At 46.0% G+C, this 16,727-nt stretch overlaps 1 protein-coding gene across 7 annotated transcripts in view; it reads right to left on the minus strand.

The window, feature by feature from the left end:
- Positions 1 to 16,423, minus strand: part of CENPU (centromere protein U) — a 26,027-nt gene extending 9,604 nt beyond the window's left edge. Inside the window, exons 1-8 of one of the 7 annotated variants that reach the window (XM_077934237.1) lie at positions 16,275 to 16,423; positions 13,686 to 13,753; positions 12,823 to 12,874; positions 10,538 to 10,607; positions 9,916 to 10,042; positions 8,329 to 8,401; positions 7,116 to 7,247; positions 6,634 to 6,709 (exon numbers count right to left, since the gene is read on the minus strand). In XM_077934237.1, the coding sequence (XP_077790363.1) occupies positions 6,634 to 6,709; positions 7,116 to 7,247; positions 8,329 to 8,401; positions 9,916 to 10,042; positions 10,538 to 10,607; positions 12,823 to 12,874; positions 13,686 to 13,702 (547 nt within the window). In that variant the 5' untranslated portion in view covers positions 13,703 to 13,753; positions 16,275 to 16,423. The other 6 variants (XM_028744201.2, XM_077934239.1, XM_077934236.1 and 3 more) reach the window with 6 other exon arrangements.
- Between the last annotated feature and the right edge of the window lie 304 nt (positions 16,424 to 16,727).

The raw sequence follows: 16,727 nt of genomic DNA on the forward strand, positions 1-16,727 counted from the left end.
CCTTTTTGACAGTAGAATAATTTTGCTCCCGGGGTAGCAATTTCTTGCTCAGATACACCACCGGTTGCCAACTCCCCTCATTGTCTTGTTGGAGCAAAACCCCTCCCAATCCTGTTTGACTGGCATCGGTTTGCACCACAAAGGGACGCCACTGATCAGGGGCTAGCATCACCTGCGAACTCACAAGAGCCTGTTTTAACAACTCAAAGGCTCGCTGACAATCATCAGTCCAATCCACTTTGATTGGCAGAGCTTTCTTACACAGGTTGGTCAAGGGAGTAGCTAGAGTAGCAAAATGATTACCGTATTTTTCGCTCTATAGGACGCACTTTTTCCCCTCCAAAAATGAAGGGGAAATGTGTGTGCGTCCTATGGAGCGAATGCAGGCTCCCTGGCTTCAGCGATAGCAAGGCAAAGCCTCCGAAGCCTGCGCTCCGGAGGCTTCCCGTTGCTTCCGCTGAAGCCAGGAGAGTCTGCTCTTTGAGGCTGGCGGGGGGGGGGGGGAGCAGCGCTTCCCCCATCGCCAGCCCCAGAGGATGGGGGGCAGCAGGAAGGCGCGCGATGCCTTCCCGCTACTCTCCAACCTGGCTTTGAGGCTGGCGGGGGGGAAAGCAGCGCTTCCCCCATCGCCAGCCCCAGAGGGTGGGGGGCAGCAGGAAGGCGCGCGATGCCTTCCCGCTACTCTCCAACCCGGCTTTGAGGCTGGCGGGGGGGAAAGCAGCGCTTCCCCCATCGCCAGCCCCAGAGGATGGGGGGCAGCAGGAAGGCGCGCGATGCCTTCCCGCTACTCTCCAACCCGGCTTTGAGGCTGGCGGGGGGGAAAGCAGCGCTTCCCCCATCGCCAGCCCCAGAGGATGGGGGGCAGCAGGAAGGCGCGCGATGCCTTCCCGCTACTCTCCAACCTGGCTTTGAGGCTGGCGGGGGGGAAAGCAGCGCTTCCCCCATCGCCAGCCCCAGAGGATGGGGGGCAGCAGGAAGGCGCGCGATGCCTTCCCGCTACTCTCCAACCCTCCTGTGGGCTTTTGCGGGAGATGGGGGAATTCCCCCACCTCCCGCAAAAGCAGGCAAAAGCTGCGCGCTCTTTAAAGAGGCTCCGTGGCTTCTGCTGGCTTTTCTAGGAGGTGGGGGAATTCCCCCACCTCGCAGAAAAGCCTGCAAGAGCCGCGCACCCTTTAAAGAGCGAGCGGCTCTTGGGGGCTTTTCCCCAAGGAGGGAGAAGGGACTGACTGGCCGAGTCAGTCCCTTCTCCCTCCTGCGGGCTTTTGCGGGAGATGGAGGAATTCCCCCACCTCCGCAAAAGCAGGCAAAAGCCGTGCGCTCTTTAAAGGGGCTGCACGGCTTTGCTGGCTTTTCTAGGAGGTGGGGGAATTCCCCCACCTCGCAGAAAAGCCTGCAAGAGCCGCGCACCCTTTAAAGAGCGCGCAGCTCTTGGGGGCTTTTCCCCAAAGAGGGAGAAGGGTCCCGCAGGAGTCACGCGGGGCTCCTGTGGGCTTTTGCGGGAGGTGGGGGAATTCCGCCACCTCCCGCAAAAGCAGGGAGAAGGTCTTGGGAGTAGCGCACAGGCTGCGTGCAGCCTGTCCACTGCTCCCAGAGCTGCGGTGAGGGGGAAATCATATTTTTTCCTTGATTTCCCCCCCTGAAAACTAGGTGCGTCCTATGGTCCGGTGCGTCCAATCGTGCGAAAAATACGGTAACAAACCTCTGATAATAATTTACCAATCCTAGAAAAGTTTGTACACCCTTCTTGGTTTGTGGTTGGGGCCATTTCCTGCACACACTGGATTTTGGCTTCCAGGGATTTGATGTTTCCCGACCCCACTGTAAATCCCAAGTAAATCACTTCTCCTTGAGCAAACTTACATTTAGACACTTCAACCGTCAGGTTTGCATCTCGCAATCGTGCCAAAACTCTCTGCACATGCTTAAGGCGTTCTGGCCACGAATTGAGAAAAATTAACTCAATCTCCTCCCATCTCCCTCTGAGCATGGACAAAGGGTTATCTAGGAGCTTGGCAAAACCTGACTGGTTTGACACAAACTCTGAGCTCCTTTGGTAAACCTCAACCAAAGTTTTCAGCAGATTTTGAACAAAGGCGTTGGGCAGGCTGATGATCCCACCAGACCTGAAAACAATTTTACTCATAACACAACCATGCTGTTTCCCAGGACTAAAATTTTGTAAAGGACCCACCAATTTCATTCTCTTTTTAATGAAACCACTTGCATTACAAAACATATTTTGAAAAACATTAAACATATCAACTGGGTCTTTAAAGTCCTTGAGCTGTGGATAGAAAAATTCTTTTTTAGACACAAAAAAGACAGACTCAGTCTTGCAAGGAGGGCTTTCCGCAGCTTCTAGGCAACCTAGGAGAAACTGACCAAATCTCTGCTTTACTTCAAACAACAGAGAATCCCCCGTCAAGGCAAGAGTCTCAGAACTCTCCACAAGGGTTTGGCTAGGCTGAGGTGGCCCCCCTTCCTCTTCTTGACTCTCAGCTATCAGCTGACAGGACACACTTGCATCTTTCTCAGTCTGCGTTGCAGGGGGGCTTGCTGCAAGCTTCTGGTAAGGAACTGTAGATTTCAAAACACTTCCCCCCAAAGTAGAGTTTGCACAAACTTGGGGTTCAGGGACTGGAACAAAATGATCCCCCTTAAAATCCTTGGAGGGAACTGGATCAATGGCTGCAGGTTGGGGGATTAATTTTCCACCACTAGAATTACTTTTCCGAAAATCGGACTGAATCAGCTGGGACAAAAACTAAGTCATTTGGTACAGTCACAGTATCAGAGTTTTTGCCTCGAAAGGAAGGCACAGCAATTTGACAAATGTGAACACTGGGAGGTGCGTTAGACGCTGAGTTGCACCAATGAACGCAAGGAGTGGCGGTACTTATTAAGCCAACCCTCTTCCCCAACTGGGTTCTCAGAAACAGCAGTCTTAGCAGTCCCCGTGGTTGCGGGAATTGTAGCACCGGGCGCCAAACCTCCACCCATCCCATCCGGGACAAGGCTTCCCTCAGCCCTCAAACCTTGAGGTGTCGTTCCCCAGTTTTCCATCACCTGTGCCTGGGTGGGTGAGACCTTAATTGACAAAGAGTTCACCAATATTTGCTGTGGGTGAACCTTAAATCCCAAATCATTTCCCACCAGAACAGGGCTTTTACACACTTCAGGATCATGAACTATAACAAGTTGATTTCCAGTGTAGCCTTTATAGGACACCAGAACAATGGCGGTAGGTTGGAAAATCTCATCTATGCCATATGGGCTGATCTTCAAGGGGTCAGGCTGCATCTGTCTGGGCAAAACCAGATCTCTAGACACGCTGGTGATATCAGAACCCGTGTCTCGGAAAGAGTTCACAGCAATTCCGTTGATCTCAATGGGTGCTGTAAATTTTAAATTAGCCCAATTAACATGTGGCACCCTCGGTCCTGCCCCTGTACTCACTGACCCCACTGTAACAGTATTAGAAGTGGTTCCAGCAGTCTTAGGAATTATAGCATCAGGCGCTGCCCCACGCCTCCCATCTGGGACCATGTTTTCTCTAGCTCCTGAACTTTGCTGCTCAGCCTCCCAGTCCTCCGCCGTTCGCTGAATCATACGCACTGCAGGAGTCAATGTCCAGGCTGGGGGCTTTTTACCATTCAATTGAGGGCAAGCTGCCTTCACATGGCCAGGCTTTTTACAATGAAAGCACAGTCCCGAACTAGGAGCAAGCTTCGAGCGGTCACCCCCAGCTATGGAAGAGTCTTTTGTAGGCATGGGGGTGGCTTTACTTTGTTCCTTAGCTGGGGGAGCAGATCTCCCGGCTGGAGCCGATGCCGCTGGTCTGTTCCCTCCCGGCTGTCCCCTGTTCGCCAGATGGGACCGCTTCAATATAAACGATTCTGCGAGCTGGGTCGCTTGCTCCAAAGTAGCTGGATGCTGATTGGCGACTAGGCTTGCAACCTCAGGAGGCAATTGTTGCATAAATTGTTCTTTTAACAGCAATTGCCTTATTCCTTCAAAAGTATCAACGCCTTCAGCCAAAAGCCATAATTCAAAATTTTGAGCCATTTTCGAAGAATACACAGAAATACTGTCTGAGGGGTTGCATTTATCCACCTTCCGGAAGGCTCGTCTATAATTTTCAGCATGAAACCCAGGCCTCTGCATCACCAGCCTTTTAAAACGCTCATAGTCATTTGCCTGGGACAGAGGGAGACGGGCCATCAGCTCAACTAGCTCCCCACAAATTAAGGAGCGCAAAATAGGCATGTACATTCTCAAGGGCACCCCCATATCCCGACAGGTCATTTCAAAGAGAGTTAAATAACTAAAAATGTCTGTGGGGGGCTGGTATGTAGGAAACAAACGCAAGTCAAAGTTGCTCAAAGGAAACCTTTGAGGAGCCTGTCTTGGAATTGCTCCCCGCGGTTCTGGGCTACAGTCATACCTTGAGGCATAACGATAATGGGGAACCTGTCCACCCGGACGCTGAAGTCCCTCCTCTGCGTATCCACGTGCGGGTTGGGGGTGAGGTTCGACCTCCTCCTTGTACCGTCGCACCACCCCACGGGTTTCCTAAGCTCTTACTGGCAAGTAGACCCGGACTGGACTAGGCAAACAACGTCCCACTGGTCTGCGACTTTCACGGGACGGACGCTCCAGGTCGTCGTCCTCCACAGATGCTTCCCGCATTTGTCGTGGCAAGTCTTGATACTCATACGCCATCCGGCTGGTTCTTGGGGCAGTAATGATGGACTGGTCCACTCTGGGAAATTTTTCCCGGCACCGAAATCCTCCCTGGACGGGATCTGGCACCCGTTCGACAGCTTCGCCGGCAGAAAACTCCATTTCCCTCGGCTCTGCATAAACAAGATAGCTTCCTCTAGGACGTGTAGAGGCAATCACAGCTTTCACTTCCTCGCAAGGTGATAGCTGTTGGTTAAATGACGTGCCAACTGCGCTCTGAGAGTTGCACGACTCTCTCCCGCCCCTCAGAGAAGTTCTTAATTGGTTGGCATTCTCTTCTCCCTCAGAATGCTCCGAGAACAAGGGGGAGGAGTCTGCTTTAGAAATTGGTTGTTGGGGGGGTTCTGCCGCGGTAGGAAGGGAGCTTCTCTCTCCACCAAGCCCCCATTCATCCACCGTTCACATTGTATTCTCATGGGGGACTCCGCCTTCCATGATTCCTAACTATCTATCAGAAAAAAATAAAACGCCTGCAACTTATAAGAGATACGTGCTCAAATTAAAATCAAAGTGCCTTTCTGTAGGGAAGTTTGATCCCACCCAACTGCCAACCATGTAGTAATGTTAGGGTCACAAGCCCCTTCCTCACCTGTCCTACAATCCAGTGAGACCAGGCTAAAAGAGGGAAGGTGGTGCCGCAACATATACTTTTTACAGGACAAAACACACCAAAAGGGTAAATGCTGCCACCACTCCCTTGTATCCGGGATAGCCAGAAGATTACGCAAGGGAGAAGGTTACTCTTCTCAGTTACTGGCTGCCCCACCCTGCAATTGCTTTCCACAAAATGCAGGCAGAAATTCAACAGGTTCTGCAAATTACAGACAGGAATTCACAGGTTCAGTAGAAGGCTAAATGGTCAGGCTTGGATTCAGACTTCCCCAGAAAGGCACACAGAACAACAAGGAAATCCTCTTTTTAAAATTTATTTAAAAAACAAAATTAAACATACTTAAAAGTAGGCACATCTCTTATAGCGTTTCAGACAGAAAAACAACAACATTGTAAAGCATCGCTAGCTAAATGTAGTTACAAAAACGAGAACATAAGAAAGGTTAGAGCAGTTCGAAAAGTCCTCGGTTGAATCTGCATCTCAAGAAGACAATAGGAATCTTCATCACAAAGGACACGCATACAAATATAGCAAGTTGACTGTCAGCATGATGGCACCTGACAGAAGGGTGGATAGCTGCGCCCACAAACTCCCTTCCTAAGATTTTTATTCTGTGGAATAAAATCCACGTGGAATCGGACCTCAAGACCAATCAGAATTCTTGTTTTATTTTAAATTTACGAATGGTCAGCTAGTTGGATCAGTTGGATCAATGGTCAGATAGTCACACTCAGCTTGTGACAGCTGAGGTTTGTTTGTTCTCAAGACCCTGGGATCAAAAGTTTCCTCCCCAAATTTCTCAGAGACACACCAGATCCTCCTTCTCCTGTAATGAGACTTGATAACCCTTATTTACATAGGGAAGACACTTAGTAACCAGGAGCTAAATCACCACTAATCAACTAGAGGTTTTTCCTTCCTGCAGATGCCTGAGATAAGCATTCACACTCCCAGAGACAGCTAGTCTGCAGCTGCCACATTTCCCATAAATCCTTTGGCCTTCCCACAGTGCTTTTCTTCAGCTTGACCAAAGTTTGTCTATTGAAATTTCCTAACTTCACTACAGTGTCAGACTAGGATCACAGCCAAACCTACCTCACAAGGTTGTTGTGGGGATGAAATTATGAGTTGGTGGGGAACCATGAATACCACCTTGAGCTACCACTATCAGGCTAAGTGCCCCAATTTGAAAATTTCTATACAGTGGAGTGAGTGACAAGCTATCCATGGACCCCCTCCACTGTAAGCAAAACAACACCACACAACCTCTTTCTCACCTGAGTAATCTGTCTCCATCTGTGGTGAACAAGCCTCTTTCTGCTTCTTGTGGCATTCAGCACTCCTAATAGGCATCTGTCAAATAAAAATGCATACATTTAAATGCTTTTATTTTGAAATTTATGATCACATTAGGCAGCAGCAGCAGCTATGAAGTTTGTTTGAACTCACACTCTTTCAACAGGTATTTCTGGCTAGTTCTGACCAAGGCATGTTGAGGAAATACAAGGAAACGGTGTCAAGAGGACACTTGCCCATGTGCAACAGCCCCTAACTAATTTACACACACATAAACTGCACCAGTGAAAGCACCACCGTGAAAAAAATACTGGAAACTAAAATATAGGAAGCACTGTATTTCTTCACTAATACTTTCTGAACACATTTTTTAAAAGAACAAGACCCAGATATGTGCTAAAAGGCATCATTCTTAGGACAAAGCTTCTCACAGCTATGGTGCATAGCAAAGTTTATAGTTAACCTTATCAGTATTCAAGTCCTCCACAAGATCTGGAATGTTATCTGATATTCTGCATTCTGAAGAGCTGCATCTTACTGGCAGCGGAGATGTTAATCTATAGTCCTCTGTGCTGGATGTAGACTCTGTGGCTCTCTAAATGAAAACAGTCAAGTGATTATTCTCAGATTAAAGAGAATACAAATGCAGTGCCTTTCATTTTATAGGAAAGGATGCAAACTTTCCCCCCCAGTATAAAAACAGCTTTACATATTATGGAAACATCGCTTATAAATCTTTATGTAACATGCATCTGCAATGTTTTCTGCAGTCTGTGAGAAAGATATGAATACTTGCTGCAGGGAGCCACAATTTACCTTGCTTTCCCACAGCAAACATAATTAAAAACTAAATGAAAGTAGGTTACATCCAATAAACGTACCACGAAAATTTTGTAAAACAGGTAGCCATGAGGCACTAGCAATAAAACAGCCTCAAGCTGTTACCATATATGACAACTGTGATCACAACTGGACCAATATAAGCAGCTGTTTATAGTGAGCACATGGGAAGCAGCTGAGCTGTACTGTAGAAATATTAGACTAAGAGCACCACTATTTAAAAGCCTAAGTGTCAACTTCCATTAAAATAAGTTTCTAACATTCATAATTTCTGTGTAGTCTGAAGACATGCAGACAATTACCTCAACACAGAAAACAAGAGTCTGCAAAAGCCTATACACATAATGTGCCTGCAAAGATACAATGCTTTGTGCACCAAACATACAATTCCTGGTATGTCTGCCATTCCTCAACTATCATACTTGTGCTAATCTTCTTTTCTGAGCACTCAAAAGCTGCATTTGCTAGATTGGGGTAAATGCATTTAAGAGCTTCAGCTCCTAGAAGGGAAATTATAATATACAAGGGAATTTATATATATATGTATATGATTTCTAAGGCCAAGTCATGACTTTAAGAGCCATGCCATGTGAAGACAATATTACCGATATTCATTCTTCATTATCTTAGCTAGCATGAGATTTCAGCTAGTAGTAAATAAATCATACTTGTTTGAAATCTGGAGAATTAATTACCCAGTTATAATAATATACATTTAAAACATAGAGATCCAATTATTTATTTCCAATATATTGGAAATATATTGGAATTTTCAATATATTGTTTGTTTTCCTGAAGTAAAAGTAGGTCACACAATCTTAACTTCATTTCTTTACCATATTCTCTTGCACAGGTTCCTCTTCAGAAACTTCTCTCTCTGATCTTGATTTCAAGATATGCTGACACTTGCTAGAAAAAGATATAAAATAATGCAATACAGTATATTCTGGCATGTAGCTTTAAAAATCAAAAGGTCACTTCTTTTCTTGCTAAGAAGTTTCACTGTTGGCACACAGGATTTGTCCAATGCTGACAGTAAGAATCAAAGAGCCAACAAGCATATAGTGGGGATCAAATGGGTATGTGAATTGAATGGTATGTAGATGTGTGTATGCAAGAAAAAAAATAAGGATGCGACTGTTGTGTATATCTGAGTTACTCAAAAAGCTATATGGCTTGTGTTGCATAGTGTCGTGTTGCATAGTGGTTAAGAGCTGAAGAAGCTGATACTGCACAACAGTATGTGCTGATAGGAATTGAAGCTTAATTCACTGAAACAACTTACAAATCTCTAATATCTCTTACAATGTGTTCCTAGGGGCCACAGATGTGCCACTCAGAAAGGTACTGCAAGAGCTAAAGGTTCAGTCTTGATGACACAATAGAGTACAAAGAGCCAAAGAAAAATAATGCAGTATATTTATACACTTTTGCTGCATAATGTATTGATTGCAAATAATAATCCTGTTTAGACCTTAAAGTTAGGAATACTCCTACAGTCATATTTTTGAAACATACAAGTTGGTTTAGAACACACGTGGGGAAACATTTTGGCTTCACAGGCCAGATCCTTTGCAGCATAGGCCTCGCAGGGTGGATGGGGCTGCCCACCTATCAAAACCCCATCTGTGGCTTTGCAATGTGCCCACTGAAACATTCACTCCTCTCCTTTCATTTCAAACAGTGCTTTGCTCTGCCTCCCCTTTAAGCAAAGGGGCATTGTTAAAACCATGTTTAGTGCTTTGGGAAGTTCTGAGCTTGTTTCTCCCCTCTCCACCATTGACAGGCATGAGAGAAACAAGGCTGAAGTTTGCTGGCAACAGCAGCAAGCTGGCAAACACCTGGAATAAGCTCTCTTGTGCACCAAGCCCAGTGCTTAGGAGGATTGATCTCCCTTCTCTTCAGCTTGTACGGAGTGTGATCCTGCTTCATGCTGGGTTCCAAAAGCACTCCTGAAAGCAGGTGGCACACAAGCTGCTTCACATAGCGCTTTTGAGCAGGATTTAATCTCTGCTTATCACCAGTGATGTCAGCTGATGTGGAGGTGGGCATGGTTTGGGGATAATGACCTCATGGGCCAAAGTGGACCCCTAACAGACCAGATTGGCCTGCAGTTCCGCACCCTAGATTTTGAATATAAAGTAGGGAGCATGCTTGTGTTCACTCCTCCATATCCTTAGTTAAAAGTTTAAAAAGGAACAATCAAACCATCCAAGCATTTCACATGGTTTGCATGCTATCTTCTCAATTGCATGAAAAGGCACCTGAAAATTAGATGGGGGTTCTGTAGTGTGCTGAATGAATGGCCAATGTTAGTATGCCTAGCATATTTTAGTCAAGCTAACAGGTGTGTGAGTGAATGAGAAATGGGTACATGATGTGTTACAAGGATAAAAATGTTTTCAAATTTACATCTGTAGTACCTTCCTCTAGTATCTTTCTTTTTTGGCTCAGAATCTGATGAACTGCTTGTTGACCCATCTGAATACTGATCTTCTTCCTCATAAGCAGACACAGCGGTGCTATGTAAAGGTTCCTGTGAAGGTTCACCTAGATAACATAGACAAATCTAGCATTAATGAACTGCACCATCGTGTTTGTGGTGAGCAATAAAAACACAGGTCAGTCTTGGGCATTCAGACATTTTTCCACCTCGAATGTAAACATATACATGAAGGGGAGCAAGGGCACACTATCAGTGACAACAGTCCCTTCCAGCACAACCACTTTATTAAATTAACAGTCCTCCTATTTCAGAACTTCACCTTCAAAACTCATGGAGGGCTAGTAACATGATAACAGTAATGTGTCAGAAGAGGTGGGCTTGACAGCACATTCATTTCTCCTCATGGGCTTGTTTACATGTGAGGAGAACATATTTTTATATTTCTCACGTCAATTCCTTGTAATTTTGGACTACTCTGATGCCTCAGCCCTGAAACTGTTCACAGGATTTGGGGCACGACTTACACCGCTGAAGCAGATTCTATTTTATGTTCTGTAACTATTAGTGTCAATTTAAAAAGGCAAAATGTGATCACTAACCAAATAATTCATCAGGTTCCTCTGCTTGGTCAGTTTGGAGAACTTTCAAAATACCTGATACATCTGGTTCCTAAGGAGAAAGCAGTTTAAAATGAAAGTGCAATTTGACATGGTATCCCTGGGGAGGACCCTCAAAAAACAGAATCTGTAACAAATAGCTGAAAATTGAGATTTCTTTCTTTCAGTGTAAGAAATAGAATTCAAACAAATTCAAATACTGGATTAGAACAAGAAATGTTTTATCAAAATACTATTTCCTATAATAAAAAACCTGCAGAAAGCAAAACAAGAAAAGAAACCAGGGGTTATGTATGTATTTTTTTTTTGGGGGGGGGGGGGAGGGATTGGCCTTTGGGGTAGGGTGAGATAGATAGAGGTTTATGTGTGTGTGAATGACAGACACCGTATTTTTCGCCCTATAGGACGCACCGGCCCATAGGACGCACCTAGATTTTTTGGGGGGGGGGAATAAAGGGAAAAAATTTATTCCCCCCCCCCAGGTGTGGGGCTGGGGTGGGGGAAGCTCGGGCTTCCCCCAACGCCAGCCCCCAGAGCGATGCCGAGGCTGCGTGCAGCTTTGGCATCGCTCTGGGAGCTTGTGGGGCTGGGGGCGGGGAAAGTGGAGCTTCCCCCTCCCCCAGCCCCCAGAACGGGACCCAGAGCCATGCCGAAGCTGCGTGCAGCTTTGGCATCGCTCTGGGAGCTTGTGGGGCTGGAGGAGGGGGAAGCCCTCCGCCAGCCGTCTAACCAAGTCGGGGGACAGCGGGAAAGGCGCGCTGCGCCTCCCACTGTCCTCTGAGTTTGCGGGGCTGGCGATGGGGAGAAGCAGGCTTCTCCCCCCCCCCCGCCAGCCTTCTAACCAAGTCAGGGGACAGCGGGAAAGGGGCGCTGCGCCTCCCGCTGTCCCCCAAGTTTGCGGGGCTGGCGACGGGGAGGAGCAGGCTTCTCCCCCCCGCCGGCCTTCTAACCAAGTCGGGGGACAGCGGGAAAGGCGCGCTGCGCCTCCCCGCTGTCCCCCGAGCTTGTGGGGCTGGCGGTGGGGCTCTCCTGAAGCCTGGAGAGCGAGAGGGGGCGGTACGCACCGACCCGCTCTCACTCTCCAGGCTTCAGCGAAAGCCTGCATTCGCCCCATAGGACGCACACACATTTCCCCTTCATTTTTGGAGGGGAAAAAGTGTGTCCTATAGGGCGAAAAATACGGTATTTCATCTGTGAAATGTATGCAATGTGTGTGAGGGAAGGTATGCTAGTATGTGAGTGGTCTACTTGTATATGTGGTCTGTGTAAGAGAAAGAGAGAGATGTTTGTGTAGCTGTGTATATGTAGTGTATGACATACATATATACATACAGCATTTTACTTGCATGCTGGCTTTCCAAAGTTAAAACCATGCTCAAGGCAGCTTACAACGTGAAAAAAATACATAATTACAAAGCCAAAATTAGCCATTAACAATAAATAAGACGCCAAAAAGTACACAACCAAATTGAACAATTTCCACATATATCTTAAGATCTAAAATAAAGATCTTTTTTTAATTAATAACAGAAACACCCAGCCAAACAAAACTTCCTAAACAATAGTCCAGCCCAAGAGTCTTTTCAGCAGCCTCAGCTTTCATAGCTGGAGTCAGTCAGGGCCCTCCCCTCCCAGGCCAGGCGGGAAAAGGCCTGCAAGGCAGGGAACAAGTCTTCCAAGACTCACAGCCAAGCTGCATGAGTGTGTATGTGTGAGAGATGTGTGTGTGTTTGTGGCCTGTATTTGTGTAGTGTGTGTCAGTGTGAGAGTGAGCAGGATGTAACCATTTTGTATATTTTTTTCTGGTACTGGGGAATTCTCTATGATTTGACAGCAACAGCACCATTGTGTGCATTTAAGGAATCAATACTGTGTTATCTCCAATCCAGAAGTGGCAAGCAGCAGATTTTCTGGGTAAGGGGAGGAGAGCAGCAGTGACTGTACCAATTTTGTGTCATGCCATGCCTCTGAATGTCAGCCATTCATTATCCCATTCTCTGTACACACGTATTTTACATATTCTGTATACTTATAGTGCCCCTAACGGAGGATGATTCTATATTGCATCATGCTCTTTAAGCACTTGGGATATCATGTGTCACCTCTATAGTTGGAAGAGTGAAAGGCTTTTATTAAAATAAGTAAAAGTTCAAAATTCCCCATAGAACTCCAGTACGGATTATCTCAAGGCTGTGAATTAAATAAAACTAAACAGAAGTGGAAAATGTCTCATTTGTGTTTGAATGAAAAAGATATGTGCCACTTACTCCCAGTTTCTTTCTGAAGTCCATCCTTGATTTTCTCTTTGGCATCTTTTTACTAACAAAATAGGGGGAAAGAAACATTACCATAAAGGAATATATTATATTTTACATTTATGATTTTTTTCAGCAGGACCTTTATCAACTCTTCATTGCACTTGTATCTGTGAGTTTCCTAAAAGAGACTGACACAGTCTCCCATTCAAGTACAGAACAAGCTCATTCCTATACAGCTTGAGTATTTCAGGTGCTTGCAGAACATCTCTGGAGTTCAATCAGTCAGTATATTTATTTTGCTGTTCCTTATACAAACACATTCCATCACTGTTCTGTCCATATGTGTATTGCATATTAATGAAATTATTATTTTGTGGAATGCCATTGTGAAAGTTAAAAGATATGGTGGGAGATGAGAACTGGAAGGCACAGAGGGGGTTAGATGCTAGGTCTGCTGAGAGAAATTTAACAGCAGATCTGTCATTGCTGCTTACTATAAAATAGTATTTTTTTGAAAAGCACCTACCTCAACAGTAGACATACAGACTCAGGCAGATGATATTTATTGTATTACTCCTTTTAATTAAGAAGCCAGTATGATCTTGCAAAAAATGTAATTTCCATATAATAGGTCAAACTTCTAGCAACTTCTAGAAGCAAGTTCTTCAGTTATATGCACACCTTCATATTCTTATAGCTGACTAACACTCCCTTGTAATCTATACACTCTTTTACCAGCACAGATGTTCTGGGATTTACACTTGCTTAGGACAAATTAATCTATTAAAAAAATGCCAAGGACAAGACTGATGTAAATTTTGGTCAGAAAAGTGGAAATGAACTTATAAATACTTTTTTTCATAGTTACTAACCGAATACTGTTTTCCATATTTTGCTCTTGTCTTGTCTGTACTGCTAATTTAAGATGAATTTATTTCTTCTGAAAAGAGAAAAACACACACACACACACTTCATAATCACATTCAGGTGGAACAATAAGACATACACTTTCCACTTTTTATGAAGATGAGTAAATCCACGAACAAGTGTGGCTACCAAAATTGCATCTGCTTTGTTTCCCACTATTCCTCCCTACTTCCACCTTGTGGACGACAGAGATACAGGAATGCTATTTGCCTGTCTTACAGGGATGTAAGATTAAAGCAAGTAATCCGCCCCCCGCCCCCCCAGCTAGTTAACCTGGCGAGAAAGCTAGAGGTGTTTTCGCTCTCTTTTTTGGCTGCTAAGACTAAAAGCGGGTTATCTTCAACTCTTGAGGCAGCAAAGATTGGCACTACAAATAATGTAAGGAGGGAGCTGCAGCCCATGATAGGAAAAGTAGTAAGGGAACACCTAGCTACTTTAAATGAATTCAAATCTCCAGGGCCTGATGAGCTGCATCCAGGGTACTAAAAGAGCTTGCGGATGGAATTTCAGAGCCTTTGTCTATTATCTTTGAGAATTCTTGGAGAACAGGTGCGGTCCCTAAAGACTGGAGAAGGGCAAATGTCCCCATCTTCAAAAAGGGGGAAAGGAAGGTCCAGGTAACTACCAACCGGTGAGCTTGACATTGATACCAGACAAGACCCTAGAACAGTTAATTCAGCAGTCGGTCTGTGAGCATTTAGAAAAGGATGCTGTGATCATTAAGAACCAGCATGGATTTCTTAAAAATAAGTCATGCCAGATCAACCTGATTTCTCTTTTTTGATGGAATTACAAACTTGGTGGATCAGGGAAATGCTGTGGACATAGTGTATCTTTACTTCAGTAAGGCTTCTGACAAAGTTCCCCATTATATTCTTCCGAGGAAGCTGGTAAAATTTGGGTTGAACGAGGTAATTGTTAAGTGGATTTGTAGCTGGTTGACTGACTGAACCCAAAGAGTACTCATTAATGGCTCCTTGTCATCCTGGAAAAAAGTAAAAAGTGGGGTGCTGCAAGGTTCTGTCCTGGGCCCATTGTTAACGCCTATATAAATGACTTGGATAAAAGAATTGAGAGGATGCTCATCAAATTTGCAGATGGCACCAAACTGGGAGGGGTAGCTAATGCTACAGAAGACAGAATCAGAATTCAAAATGACCTTAACAGAATGGAGAACTGGGCACAAGCTAACAAAATGAATTTCAATAGGGACAAATATAAGGTTCTGCACTTAAGACAGGAAGAACCACATGCACAAATATAGGATGGGGGACACCTAGCTTACTAGCAGTACAAGTGAAAAGTATCTAGGGGTCCACAAGCTTAACATAAGTTAACAGTGTGATGCAGCAACAAAAAAAGCTAATGCTGTTCTAGGCTGCATCAACAGAAGTATAGTGTCCAGATCAAGGGAAGTAATAGTACCGGTCTATTCTGCCTTAGACCGCACTTGGAATACTGTGTCCAATTTTGGACACCACAAATTAAGAAGGATGTTGACAAGCTGGAAGGTGTGCAGAGGAGGGCAACCAAGATGATCAAAGGTCTGGAAACTAAACCTCATGAGGAGCGCTTGAAGGTATGTTTAGTCTGGAAAAGAGGAGACTGAGAGGAGACATGATAGCCATCTTTAAATATCTTAAGGGCTGTCACATGGAGGAGGGAGCATGCTTATTTTCTCCTGCTCTGGAGGGTAGGACTCGAACCCATGGCTTCAAGTTGCAAGAAAGGAGATTTCGACTAAACATTTGGGAAAACTTTCTGACAGTAAGAGCTGTTCAGCAGTGGGCTCCCACCAGAGGTGGTGGACTCTCCTTCCTTGGAGGTTTCTAAACAGAGGTTGGTTGGCCACCTGTCATGGATGCTTTAGCTCAGATTCCTGCATTGCAGGGGGTTAGACTAGAGGACCTTCGGGGTCCCTTTCAAGATTCTATTATTAGCTTCTAGCTAAAATAAAATAAAATAAAATGCCAGAGCCGCTCCCAAGAGCTCCCTCGCTGAGCTACAGCGAATTCAAGCCGCCCCTCGGAACTCTTTTCTTTGCCTCAACTTTCACGCGGCGTGTCCGTTGGCAAGTGTGTCACCTTGACAACCCGCGCGCAACAACGGCTGCCATGCCCCGCCCCCGGCACGGAGCCTGGGGCCACGCCCTTTCTCTGTTGCGCTCTACCTTAACGTCCGATAAGCCCCGCTCCTTCTGGCCACGCCCCCTCATAACGCCCCCTCATAATCTCGAGCCCGCGGCTCCCCCTCCCTGACTAGGGCCCCTGGGCCTCTGCACCTAGCGCCCCCCCCCCCGCCCAAAGTGCCCCCTTGAGCTGAACTATTCGGCTGTGGCGCGCGCCCCCCTCAGTCGCCAGGCCCGACAGCTGCCGCGAGAGAAGCGAACTCACCGCGAGCTCCCTTCGGCGGTTTCTTTCCCGCCGTTGTAAACTCAAATGGCCGCGCCGGAACTGTCCCACCGAGCACCCGGAAATGGGGGGAGACGCAACTATTAGCACTTCCCTCAGCGTAAGCCGTTCTGCTGAATTTACCAGATCTGCTTCATTCCAACTGTTCCGAAATTTCATTTCCCGCGACGTTGAGCGGCAGGGAAGGAGAACAAAAGGAACAAGGCTTTTGAGGGCACCCCTGTTTCTTTCTCGGCAGTTGGTTTGGTCCGCCGGCTCTGAGCTAAGAGGCAAAAGAGTATGCTTTTAGAAGAGCTTTAGATTTTAGAAGACGAGCGGCGTTAGCTGCTGGTAGCTGTGAGAACAGAGGAGCATCGCCATCTAGTGGTTGGAAGGGAGCAGGTAACCCTTATTTTTCCTCGATACTGTAAAGTTCATTACTGTACTGGCGTTCTTCAACCTTTAGTTGCCAGATGTTGCTGCGCTACAACCTCAATTACCGCTGGCAGTTGACTAGGGAGTTGTGGGCCAACACAACTGTGCGAAACCTTACACCCAGAAGACAGAACGGAGTGGCTGGTTAGGAGTAGTGCAGCT

Source organism: Podarcis muralis, chromosome 9, assembly GCF_964188315.1.
Source record: "Podarcis muralis chromosome 9, rPodMur119.hap1.1, whole genome shotgun sequence".
In the NCBI taxonomy this organism is placed as follows: Eukaryota; Metazoa; Chordata; class Lepidosauria; order Squamata; family Lacertidae; genus Podarcis; species Podarcis muralis.